This window comes from Carcharhinus amblyrhynchos, chromosome 4 (genome assembly GCF_965287045.1).
Source record: "Carcharhinus amblyrhynchos chromosome 4, sCarAmb.v2.hapA, whole genome shotgun sequence".
Classification (NCBI taxonomy): domain Eukaryota; kingdom Metazoa; phylum Chordata; class Chondrichthyes; order Carcharhiniformes; family Carcharhinidae; genus Carcharhinus; species Carcharhinus amblyrhynchos.
In genome coordinates, this window is record NC_137327.1 from 74,544,347 (window position 1) to 74,557,948 (window position 13,602).

Below are 13,602 nucleotides of genomic sequence, written 5' to 3' on the forward strand. Positions count from 1 at the left end.
GGTCTTTCTCTTCATTATTATTATCTTTTTTATAATACATTACATCTCTTTTCTGAATAATGGTATTTGATGGCCGTACATTGTGCCTTAATGCTCTGCGAATTCTTTGAGACTTCTGCTTATATGCAATGCATTTAAGTGCTCAGCAAAAGGCAGAGCTAATTGTAGTCCCTTCCCAAGCTGGAGGCTGATCATTCAAGCTGGACGAAATTTTAAGATTCCTAATTCATAGGGACTGTAGTTCCCCAACCATCTGCAACAAATTCTTTGCACGTACTGCCCTTGCGAAGGCTGAATTTAACTTGCAATTTGATCTATCTGCCAAAATTTTCCACAGTATATCATCTATTAAACATGATTTCTCACACACCCTGTTACTAAATGGGCTTTCCACAGCCATATTATGTTTATGATATTCATGTTTTCACACATATCCCTAAACTCATCGTTAGAAAAATCCCCCCCATTGTCTGTCAGGAACTTTACCTGTGCCCATTCCTGTTCCTATCCATTTTTCCATAATCTGATCCAGAATTACTCTTCTTCACGACATGCAATGATTGGTTGTAGATTTAGCAACCAGATTTAGTCAAAGTGCAAAATAAATAAATATATTGTTTGCTTTATCCCAGTTCTTAAGATCCATGGCCACAATGTTGTTAAAATCTCTGGCCAAAGATAGAGTTACTATCGGTCGTGATGGTGTCCTTCTGCAGTTCCTACAAATCTCTCAGCAATCACTGACCTGTTCTATCAGCTTAGTATAGTCTTCATCTCTTACCCCTGCAACTTTTAATAAAATTTTCAGCAGCTGAAAAGATGGATACACAAATTGCCTATGCAGTTTCAACACAATGAGCTTTTTATCAGCTGAAGTCCCATTTCCAGCTGCTAATAATATTTCTTTAACCTCTTTATCCGAAAAATTATTTCTCATTAATGGAATACAAGTTTCCCGACTCTAAATTGTAAGTCTGCTGTTTTTCCAAGAGCTGTTGCTTTATCATTTTTCTTAACCGGTTTTATGTGTGCTTTACTCATCAACGGTCGACTCAGAAGCAAAGTACCTCACTTGACTCAACATCTGTATTAATGAAATGATTCACTCCGGCAATATTGCAAGGGATCACCATTCTTTTTAGTGACTTCAGGCTATCATCTCTGAACCTGAAACTTGTGGAACTTTCAAATTCTTTAATCTTGTTCTGATTTTCAGCATTTAAACAGTCCAGTAACATTTTAACCAGTCAATTCCACACATGATAGATAGGCAGCCACTGTTTAATACAGCACAATTGAAGGACTGTGCAAACAAAACTCTCATTGCAGGAGTAAAACTTTTTGTGAATAAGACAATGCTTCTTTCTGGTCACCATCTCTTCTCTCTTCTGATTCCTCCATTTTCACGTATAGCTTCAAATATTATTAAATTATTTCAGACAGTTGAAAGCATAATGAAATTTAGAGTCATACCAGAAACACCAATTTATCATACCCTGGGCATTTCTGGGGTTCATTTTCCTGTTACCATTCTCCATGTCCTTCCTCCTGCTATAGATATTGAAAGGTGTTTCTGTCCTTGTAATTTCTGGGTCCCAATCTTCTTCCATACTCTCAGCCTGCTTGTGCCTGCACAATCTCACCATCGTGTTAATAATATATCTTCTACATTTCTGCTTCACCATTGACTGACCCATTTGTGTCATAAGAGCTGTAGGGATAGAATATCTCTGACAATTTTTTTTTAAGGCTTTTGTCATTTAATCAAACAAGATATTATCTGCAAACTTAACTCCTATCAAAACCAGGGGCCTATCCATATGGGTCACTTTAGCACAGTCCAGTAACTTAAATGCCACCATAGACATGGAAACTGCAGACGGTGTTGTTACAGTCTTTTATAGTCTACTAAATGCCATCACATACTCCAATAAAAATATCCTCTGATTTCCAAAATCTATCAAATTCTGACCAGGCTTCATGCGCACTTAAGTCATCCTTTTGATAAGAACATAAGAAATAGGAGCAGGAGTAGGCCATCTAGCCCTTCGAGCCTGTCCTGCCATTCAATAATATCATGGCTGATCTGAAGTGTATGAGTTCCACTTACCTGCCTGCTCCCCATAACCCTTAATTCCTTTGTCGTTCAGAAATCTATCTACCCGTGACTTAAACATATTCAACGAGGTAGCCTCCACCATTTCAATGGGCAGAGAATTCCAGAGATTCACCACCCTCTTAAGAGAAGTTCCTCCTCAACTCTGTTCTAAACTGCCCCCCCCACCTTATTTTGAGGCTATGCCTTCTAGTTCTGGTTTCCTTTCTAAGTGGAAAGAATCTCTCTACCTCTACCCTATCTAGCCCCTTCATTATCTTGTAAGTCTCTATAAGATCCCCCCTCAGCCTTCTAAATGCCAACGAGTACAGGCCCAATCTACTCAATCTCTCCTCATAAGCTAACCCCCCCCATCTCCGGTTTCAGCCTGGTGAACCTTCTCTGTACTCCGTCCAAGACCAATATATCCTTTCACAAATAAGGGACCAAAATTGCACACAGTACTCTAGTTGCGGCCTCACCAGTGCCTTGTACAGTTGCAGCAAGACCTCCCTGCTTTTATATTCTATCCCCCTCGCGATAAAGGCCAGCATTCCATTCGCCTTCTTGATCACCTGCTGCACCTGCAGACTGAGATTTTGCGATTTGTGCACAAGGACCCCCATGTCCCTCTGCGCAGTAGCATGTTGCAACTTTTCACCATTTAAATAATATTCCATCCGACCATTATTTCTTGCAAAGTGGATAACCTCAGACTTGCTAACGTTATACTCCATCTGCCAGGTCCTCAGCCTATCCAAATCTCTCTGCAGACTTTCTGCGTTCTCCACGCAATTCGTTTTTCCACTCATCTTCGTGTCATCAGCAAACACTGTTACCCTACACTCAGCTCCATTCCCCAAATCGTCTGTGTATATGGTAGACAGTTGAGGCCCCAGCACCGATCCCTGCGGCACGCCACTAGTCACCAACTGCCAACCAGAAAAGCACCCATTTATTCCAACTCTCTGCTTCCTGTTCGATAGCCAGTTCTCAATCCACGCCAACACTTATCCCCAACTCTGTGTACCCTAACCTTCTGCAGCAACCTTTTGTGAGGCACCTTATCGAACGCCTTCTGGAAATCTAAAAACACCACATCCACCGGTTCCTGGTAGATGTGACTACCGCACTAGTCACATCTTCATAAAAATCCAGTGAATTCGTCAAACACGATTTCCCCTTCGTGAATCCATTGATAAATCTTATACATGAAATTTAATAAATTATCCAGGCTTTCTTCCTTGTTCAAATGTTCCACCTCCAATTTAGAAAACACTTTGCGTCTGATTTTACTTCTATAAATTAAAGAACAAGCTAACATCTTGTTTTCTTTTCCTCACAGCAATTGCCTTGGTCCACATAATGATTTGACTTCTCCATTGGTCATAAGGTTCAGTTTCTGAAAATAATGGTGGATAGTGATATCCTGATATTTTTATTCTGGATTCAGCATTTTTGTTGTCTCCTACTCGCTCCTTTATTGATTTAGAATTTGAGTGAAGTTTTCCTTTTGTTCTTTTTCAAAAGTTGTAACTTGCAGCTCTTTACCTCGAACTAGCAACCATCCTCTACTACCATTGTTTGTGTTTCTCGATTGCTGTAAAATCGATACAAATTCTGCTTCTTTATAAAACACCTTTTTTTTTGATCCAACTTCACATACTATTTTCCATCAACACCAAAGTGCCACCTGTGACCCCTTTATGTATCAGTGACTTCTATTGAATTAATTGACATCAGATTAGGACTTAATTGGAAGCTCTGTTAACCCATTCCTAACACCTTTAAGCATCTAATTTTGTCACAGCTCTCTCACGTCTTTAAAATCCTTATTCTGTACCAAACACCTATTATGTCAAGTATCCTTACAGATTCATTTTTACAGCTTTCTTTTGCATGTTTCACCGAGCAACTTCTCATCCTTCAGTCTCCATCTCAGTTCATTGTACGCTCTCTCCTCAAAGTTCATGCCCTCCCACTGTCCTTTAATTTCTCCCTCCATGTAAATTCACCTGCATGTGTTCACCACCAGTGACTCAAGCTTGTTATTTCGTGGTCATTCTACTGTCATCATAGATAAGGCTATCTTGTCACACATCCTTATATCGCTCTTCATTAACATCTGCTTCCCTCCTTCCAACCCTACTTGCTTCTCTATAAAGAATTACCTCCCAGTTTACTAACAACTGCATTTTCAAATTTCCAACTGAATACCCATTGGTTCTCGTTCACCATGATATTATTCGAGTCCAGAAAACAATGCAAGTTCTATGCGCCATGCAACTCCTTCCAACAAATCACAAGTCACAACAAATCACAACAAATCCAACAAATCACACCATCCAATTTCCCAGTCTTTCACTGTGACACTCTCTCAGTTCATACTGGGACACTCCCTCATCCTCAATTAAATTTGTCACTCGTTTCCTTCTCGCTCAGTTCTAGACAAATATAATAACTGTAAAGAAACAAAATTGGTTTGTCTGAGCAGCTGAATACATGAAAACATAATTGGTTCAAGTGAATATCTTCTAACTTAAATTGCTTTCTCAATCCATTTAAAGGTGTGGGCATCACCATGGTCTTTGTATCTGCATTTGTGGGCATTTACTACAACTGCATCATTGGCTACAGCCTGTATTACTTGTTCACCTCCTTCCAAACCCTCCTGCCGTGGACAGACTGCTTCAGTTGGTGGGGTGCAGATGAAACATGCAGCAGGACTCCCAAAGGTACTGTCTGAACTTCTATTGGGTCAAGTTTCAAGACCGACTGGTCAATTTTCATGCTGTCAGTCTGAATGAGAGAAAAATGGACAATAGTTTAAAAGCTATTTTCATTTTAAATGTGTAGAAGGCATCTCAATTTATAGAAGATTGAAATAACGTTGTGACTGGCAAATCCAAACATTGAGCTATGTAAAACCTGCACGTTTCATGAAATATTTCCTGAGCTATAAAAGTAAACAGATCAATTTGAACATCTTGCTGTCACATGATACCTGTGAATTTAAGAAACGGCTTAAACATATTAAGCTACTCATTACATGGAAAATATACATAGTACCCTATTAGAATGACTATCACTTGTTAGGTTATTATTTCACGAGAGGAAGGATGCGATTGCGCAGAGAGGGTGCATGACGTTGCCTGGGATGGAGCATTTGAGCAATGAGGAGAGGTTGGAGAGGCTCAGGTCAATCTTTAGAGCAGGGAAGGCTGAGAAGGATGTGATTGAGGTGTATAAGATTATGAATGGTGTGGACAGGATGGGTAGGAAGCAGCTGTTCCCTTAACTGAAGAGTCAATAATGAGGGGACATCTTTGAAGTGTGGGGCAGGTAGTTTAGAGAAAATTTGAGGAAAACATTTTGGTGGGAGTCTACAATGCACTGCCTGGGAGGGTGGTAGAGGCAGGAAATCTCACAGCCATTAAAAAGTAAGTGGATTAGCATTTAAAATATTATACATTCAAGGCTATGAGCCTTGTGCTGGAAAGTGGGATTGGTGCAGATTTTATGTGTTTTTGTCGGTGAAGATTTGATGGGCTGAATGGCCTCTTCTGTATTGAATAACAAGTCGATAAAATAGTAATGTTTCTAATTTAATATAACAGCTATCATTTTCAGAGATTGAATGAGATCTTGTGGAAGCATGGGTTTTGTGCAGTAGCTCAAACTATTAACAGATAGAATTTTCTACTGACTTTAGATTTAGGTAAATGTTCAGCTGTACATGAATAAAGTTAAGGATTGACTCGGGTAAAAATATGAGAAGTTGGGATGTGCCAGTATGAAAAATATAATTTACATTCAGAAGTTTAGAGCAGACCCAAGATTGTTAGGAGTATGTGGTATTATCTTTGAGCTGGATTTGGGGTACGCGCTTACTATTCATGCGAGCAGGGAGGCAGAAATTTTGTCCGGTGTGATAGTTGGTTTGGAAGCTCAGTGATTGGTTCCTGCTTACTACATGCACAACAATGTTTTAACAATCATGTGGTTAGTACAGACTCACCAGATCTATGGGACACAGTGGACAACTGAGAGGGAACCTCTTGCATTCTTTTCGGCAGTCCCTTAGAATCGAGGATGATTGGTTCCGTTCCACTTCAGTGCGTTCAGAGGTGGCTGATGAGTCCAAAACACCATCTGTAGACATTGCCACACGCAAGGCTGATGGTGCTTGAAGTTTAAAGTTTAAAAGTTTATTTATTAGTGTCACAAATAGGCTTACATTAACATTGCAATAAAGTTACTGTGAAAATCCCTTAGTCACCATACTCCAGCGCCTGTTTGGGTACGTGGAGGGAAAATTTAGTATGGTCAGTCCACCTAACCAGCACATCTTTCTGACTGAGAGGAAATGCACACAGACGTGGGTAGAACATGCAGACACCACACAGGTAGTGACCCAAGCCAGGAATTGAACTCAGTCCCTGGCATAGTGAGGCAGCAGTGCTAACCATTGTGCCGTAGTGCCGTCCCGGGTTGGGTAGATGGATTGTTTTAATCTCTGCTTGTTCCCAACATTCTTGCAATGCGTTTGGTGCCTTCCTCAATGCACTTTCTCCAGTTTGATTGGTCACAAAACATGGTTCCCCATGATATAAAAACAGACAATGCTGGAAAATCTCATCCGGTCTCATGTGGAGAGAGAATAGAGCCAATGTTTTGAGTCTGAATGACCCTTCATCAGAGCTGATCCAGTATATTCTGTGTTTATTTCAGATTCCAGCACCCACAATATTTTGCTTTTATCTTATGGTTTCCCATGAGTTGCTAAAAATCAAGCCAATAAACTATCGCAATGTTTTAAATTACCTCAGTACCTAATAGGCAAAGATTTTTCAAAAGCTTTTCTTCCCTCATCAGTTTCTCTCTTTGCAATCAACAATTGAATTCCAATATTTCTCAACTTCAGCCAGACAATCATCTCCAACATCTTTCTCACCCAAGGCATTTCTTTCTCAATCTTCTCTCCAATCATTGAGTGCAATTTTCCCAGCATGCTGCTTGAGTAGTGAGGCAGGCCAGAAATATTGAGAGGCGGCCTGAAACGGGAATTATGGAAGATGACCAGCTGATCGCAGTTTTCCCGGGCTACTTCTTATGGCAATAATCTGCCTCATGCAGGAAAACAGGGTGAGCTGATTAAAATATGAAAATAGTGATTTGAATGTCATGAGTGATCCCAGGACAGTATTGTCTGGGCTCGCTAATGTTTAAAACCCTGCCGGGGGCAGGGGGGGTCACCACCAGCAACAGGGACCAGGCGCGATGGTCTCGCTGATGGGAGCAGAGACCATTGGGGACCGCCTGAGTGGTCGGGAGGCCTTTGGACAGTGTTAGCCTGACACCTTGGAACAGCCCACCAGGCACAGAGCAGTGCCAAGGAGCGGGGCCAGATTAAGTGGGGACCAATAAGTGGTTGTGGGAGTTGGGGGATCCACTGCACACTCTGCACAGCAGTTGGTGGGGAAGGGGTGGCGACTGGACTGGTCATCAGGGAGGGGGTGGGGCTGGCGATCAGGTTGAGGGCTTGTGTCTGGGCCGGCAATCGGGTGGGTGGGGGATTGGGGAAACCATTGGGAGTCTGGCAATGGGGAGGGTGGTGATGAACGAGCCAGCACAAATATGTGCTAATTTCACATGCACAGTGGCCCGCGCAGCATGATGATGCCAGCCTCTCGGGCAGGATTAGGAACCACCCGCCCACTACCTCCCCCGCCCCGCACCGTTGTGAATCCCCCAGTGGACTGTTAAGCATAAGCAGGGAGTGCTGAAAATTCAAGCAACTATGTCACCCAAATAATGAATTGGAAAATCTCCTGTTTTCCCATCTGTTAGTCACTTAGTTTTTGTTTGGAAAATCACTCCCATTATCTTACTTCATTCCAACCCCACAAAAATGTTGAAATAAATAGAAATTAATTCAACCTGATACAATACATAGAACATACAACAGTACAGCACAGTACAGGCCCTTCGGCTGTACGAATGGTGTTATGTTTATATTCCCTTTAGCACTCCATTTGACTTACACCATGAACGTAATCTTCTGTAATTACTACCTGAAAATTATTGTGGAATTGCTGTATTCATTGCTGGAGTACAGTGGTGTTGAACAGAGAGACTTCGGGTGGTATCTGACTTTTAATATGCAGAATGGGACTGTGGGTAATATCTGACAATATCATGTTGACTGGGACTGTGAAGTGTGACCCCAGGCTGAGCAGACTAGTTGTTGTCTGCTTCTGAAGTTCATTCAAATAATTGCTGTCATGTTGAAGTGATTTATTAAAGTTGAAAATGTGTTTTCAGTTGTATCTTCTGTCATTAACACGGGGCACCAGGAATGCCCAACTGCACCTTGTACACAGAATTACAATGTATAGCAGAGCAGTTGCATATTTCTAAGGAATTAAGAAGTTAAGCCATTTAGTGCAGGGCAACTTATTTTGTTTCCTTCTATACTCTTCACTAAAATACTAATTTCTCACACCCCTTAACCACACAAGTGTTTAACAAAACATACAAAGAAGAACATTTGGGGGAACATTTAGGAGACAGTGATTATTGTATTGGAAGCTTTAGGAAGATGTTAGAAAAGGAAAATAGGCAGTCCAGAACAAAAATAATAAATGGCAGGGAGAGCTGGCTTCAATGGACAATAAAAGAGCTGGGCTTTGGAACAAAAGGTTGATGAAAAACCTGTACCTGAACAAGGGGATCTTCAAAACAGAAATGGTCTGAACACAGTCAAGGTTTATTCCCTTAAAAGGGGAGGTTAGGGGAAATCCAGAGCTCGCGGAATGAAAAGAGGAGGTAGAAATTAAAATAAACAAGAAAAATGTGGAGGGAAGATGAAAGAGCAAATGAGAGAAACAAAGAGGGTTTTTTGAGAAAAGACTGGCAGTCAACATCAGGGAGAACCCTGAAGTCTTTTGCAGGCATTTACATAATGAAAGGGTGATAAAAGGAGGAGTTAGGCCGAATTGGGAACCGAGAAGGGAATTTACTCATGTAGGCAGGGGGAAGGCTGAGGAATTAAATACGTACTTTACAACATACTTCACAAGGAGGTAAATGCTACCCATGACATGACAAGGAAATTCATAAGAAGGGTCATAATTGATAGAGGATGTGTTGAATAAACTATCCGTACTAAAAGTTGACAGTGCACCAGGACTGCGTGAGATGCATCTATGGATATTTGAAGAAAGTGAGAATGGAAATTGCAAGGCTCTGGCCATAATCTTCCAGTTTTCTCTCGACTAAGGGAAGGTGACAGAGGACTGTAGGATTGCAAATGTTCACTTTTATTCAAAAAAGGTTATAAGGATAGCCCCAGCAATTAAAGACCACTCAGTTTCTCTTGAAGTGCCACCATTTTTGGCCATGATCACCACCATTTACATTGCCTTTGTCTTTTTGTCCACAACATCTTTGTCAATCTCTTCCTAGCCTCCACCTGTCACTGACCTTCTGTCCAGTCCTTACAGCTCCCCCACCCGCAACCTTCACAACAATACAAATCTCATCCTATTTCCTCTTTTCTTCGGCTCTGACAAAGAGTCATCCAGACTCGAAACATTAGCTCTGTCCACTCTCCACAGATGCTGTCAGATCTGCTGAGACTTTCCAGCATTTACTGTATTTCTTTCAGATTCCAGCATCTACAGTAATTTGTTTTAATTTTAGTTTAACATCAGTGGCGGGCAAGCTGCCAGAAACAATTATTCAGGACGGAAGTGGAAGTCGCATGAAAAATATGTGATTTGCGTAGAAAGAACCAGTATGTATTTCTGAAGGGGAAATGATGCTTAACTAACTTGTTGGAGATTTTTGAGGAATTATCAATGAGGATAATGCTGAGGTAAAATGTTAGAATCCGTCATCAAGGAGGAAATAGCGAGGCACCTTGAGGGGAACTGCTTGATAGAGCAGACGCAGCACGGTTTCCTTAAAGGGAAGTTGTGTCTGACAAATTTACTGGAGTATTATGAGGATGTGTCCAGGGCGGTGGATAGAGGAGAGCCGGTGGATGTGGTCTTGCTGGATTTTCAGAAGGCGTTTGACAAGGTACCTCACATGAGGTTATTACAGAAGGTCAGGGGGCATGGAGTTGGGGGTAGGGTGTTAGCGTGGATAGAGGACTGGTTGTCAAATAGGAGGCAGAGAGTGGGGGTCAATGGGTGCTATTCGGATTGGCGGATGGTGACTAGTGGAGTGCCCCAGGGGTCGGTGCTGGGGCCTCAGCTATTTACCATTTATATAGATGATCTGGAGGAGGGAACCGAGTGTAGGGTGTCGAAATTTGCTGATGACACCAAAATTGGTGGAAAGGCAAATTGTGCGGAGGGTGGGGAGAGTCTACAGAAGGATCTAGATAGGCTGGGCGAATGGGCCAGGAAATGGCAAATGGAATTTAATGTTGGCAAGTGCGAGGTGGTCCACTTTGGTAGGAATAATGGTAGGAAGGATTATTACTTACATGGAGAAAAACTGCAGCAGGCGACGGTGCAGAGGGACCTCAGGGTCCTTGTGCATGAGTCGCAAAAACCCAGCTTGCAGGTGCAGCAGGTGGTCAGGAAGGCGAATGGGATGCTGGCCTTCATCGCGAGGGGGATTGAATATAAAAGTAGGGAGGTCTTGCTGCGGCTGTATAGGGCATTGGTGAGGCCGCAGCTGGAGTACTGTGTGCAGTTTTGGGCGCCGTACTTACGCAAGGATATTTTAGCCTTGGAGGGAGTGCAGAGGAGGTTTACTAGGCTGATGCCGGAGTTGAGGGGGTTGAGCTATGAGGAGAGGCTGAATAGATTAGGCTTGTACTTGTTAGAGTTTAGAAGAATGAGGGGAGATCTCATTGAGACGTATAAGATGATGAATGGGATGGATAGGATAGAGGTGGAGAGACTCTTCCCGCTCAGAAAGGATAGTAGGACTAGGGGGCATAGCCTCAAGATAAAGGTGGGGGGGGGCGGTTTAGAACAGAGTTGAGGAGGAACTTCTTCACTCAAAGGGTAGTGAATCTCTGGAATTCTCTGCCCGTTGAAGTGGTGGAGGCTGCCTCGCTAAATATTTTTAAGACGCGGGTTGATGGGTTTTTGATGAGAGAGGGGATTAAGGGTTATGGGGAGAGGGCGGGAATGTGGAACTGAGCCACGACAGATCAGCCATGATCTTATTGAATGGCGGGGCAGGCTCGAAGGGCTAGTTGGCCTACTCCTGCTCCTATTTCTTATGTTCTTATGTACATGAATTTCACAGAGATGCTCAAAATCATGAGATGGCTGGACAGAGTAGATAGCGAGAAACTGTTCCCATTCATAAAAGGATCAAGAATGAGAGGGCACAGATTTAAAGTGATCCACAAAAGAAGCAAATGTGAAGCAAGAAAAAGAGTTTTAAACATGCAAGTGATTCGGACCTGGAACACACATACCGGGATTTTACAACCTCACTCGGGTGAGGCTTGTAAAATCCCACCTGAGGCCAATGGAGAATTCTGCTCTGCAAGTCTTGCCTGCCCTGATTCCGGGGCGGGTGTGCCGGTAAAATTCTGGCCAATATCTGGAAGTGTGGAGGCAAGTTCAATCGAAGCATTCAAGGGGGCATTAAATGATGACTAGAACTAATGTGCTGTGGTGCAGAGAAAGGCAATGGAACGGCACTAAGCCATGATGCTCGTTTGGAGAGCCGGTGCAGACACGTTGGCCAAATGGCCTCCTCCTGCACCATAACAATTCTATGAAGACCATCTAACATATTGATGAGGCTCCTGCAGCCAAGCCCCAGCATCCTTTGGTCAATTCCAGTACCATCAACTTGTATTCATATGATATCTTTAATAAAATGTCCTTAGCTATTTAAATTTAATAAAGTTTGATTCCATGCTAAAGACTGTGCATCCTGTTCCTGAATAAATATGACAAAGGATTGCAGAGTACCAAAGGACCAATGTTAGTGATAAACCCAAGTTACTATGTCAAGTGGATCCTGCATGGTGACTTTAAATAAACCAATATCTATCTCTACAATACCTTTCAATGTTGTATTCTGTCTGACACCCGTCGGTTTGTTCTATGTTTACACTTTGCAACATTACAGCTGATGAAGCTTTACTCATCTTCCTAAATCCCTCAACTTTGCTATTTATCACATTGCTATTAAAACAACAAATGTATGTGGATTAATTGCAACTGATTGTTCTTGATTTTATTTTACAAGTAGGCTATTAAAACAATTCTTCTACAGAGAAAGAATGTTCTTTAGTTTGTTTATGGTCTACAGTGTTCATGTTTTGTAAGTTGTAAAATTGGCCTGTGGGACAGTCTTCTTTAAAGCGTTAATTCTTGATGTTATCAAAGTGCCATTCATAATACAGGACAGGGAGATTTACTGTACAGAGAACCCAGGATATGCAGAGGTATGGCAGTGTGTATTGTGCAATTTATGAAGAGAGAATTGTTGCAGATACATTTTTGATTGTGACATGAATTGGCGGCATTTTTGCTGTGATACAGCAGGTTGGATGAAGATCTATGTTGTTACTTGTATCTTAGAGTTTTTTGTTATGTGTCAGAAGAACTTCCTTCAGTTAGGATTAGAGGATGCATTTATATTCGGGGAAGCATTTTCTCTCATGATTGGCAAGTAATGAAATTTGGAAATAAATGAAGTAATCTAACAGAAAAGATATAACTAGATAGTGAGAAAGAAGAAAAGGCAGTTAACCAACAAGAGAGAAAAAATTGGTGTATGAACATAAAATTGGTCTTTGCCCAAAGTGTGAAACAAGCAATAGTGAATCGACAGCCTATTTCACACTGAACACAATTTCTTTTCAATTGAAGTCAATGGAAAATAATGTTGTATCTGATAAACTACAGGCTGCCCATTCATTGTCACTCATTTTACCCACTGTGCAAAGACCAAAAAAGTAGTCTTCATAGTCATGAGTTGATGCTGGTCATGGTGTGGATCATAATCATAATAGACTTAAGAACTATTATTGTAAAAGTAGAAATGAGAAGCAGTTAACACAATTAGCCATGATGCACATAAATGCAAGAAAAAGGATGTAATAGAAACATCTATAAGGTTTGCTACAGGGTCATATATCCCCCAAGGGTCATCATGGGATCATGTATTTCCATGGAGTCACCACCGGGGTCATACATTACCATGGGTTTGTTTTGGGGTCATGCTCTATCTCTGTATAGCAGCATGGACGAAAAGTGTATAAAACCTCAATTTTTGATAGAATTGCATTGAAGCCCTAACATTCTTTAATATTCCTTTGGCTTTGTCATGAATCATTCAAGGAATTCTTAACGCTTTAATGCCTTTAGTGAGCGTTGTAGTTTATGTTATGCAATATATCAAATAATATCTCCCTTTACAAGCAGACTGATACAGAACACATAATACACATGACATACAGTGAATAGATTTTCGCAACCTAACTCAATAAAGATAATATCATATCCAAGGTGTGCATT

The 13,602-nt window shown here is 41.5% G+C and overlaps 1 protein-coding gene across 1 annotated transcript in view; it reads left to right on the forward strand.

The window, feature by feature from the left end:
• LOC145342449 (sodium- and chloride-dependent neutral and basic amino acid transporter B(0+)-like) overlaps nt 1-13,602 on the forward strand; it is an 81,118-nt gene that overhangs the window by 31,393 nt on the left and 36,123 nt on the right. The window contains exon 5 of the mRNA XM_080188012.1: nt 4,663-4,830. Coding sequence (XP_080044138.1) covers nt 4,663-4,830 — 168 coding nt within the window. The remainder of the gene's footprint in view (nt 1-4,662; nt 4,831-13,602) is intronic.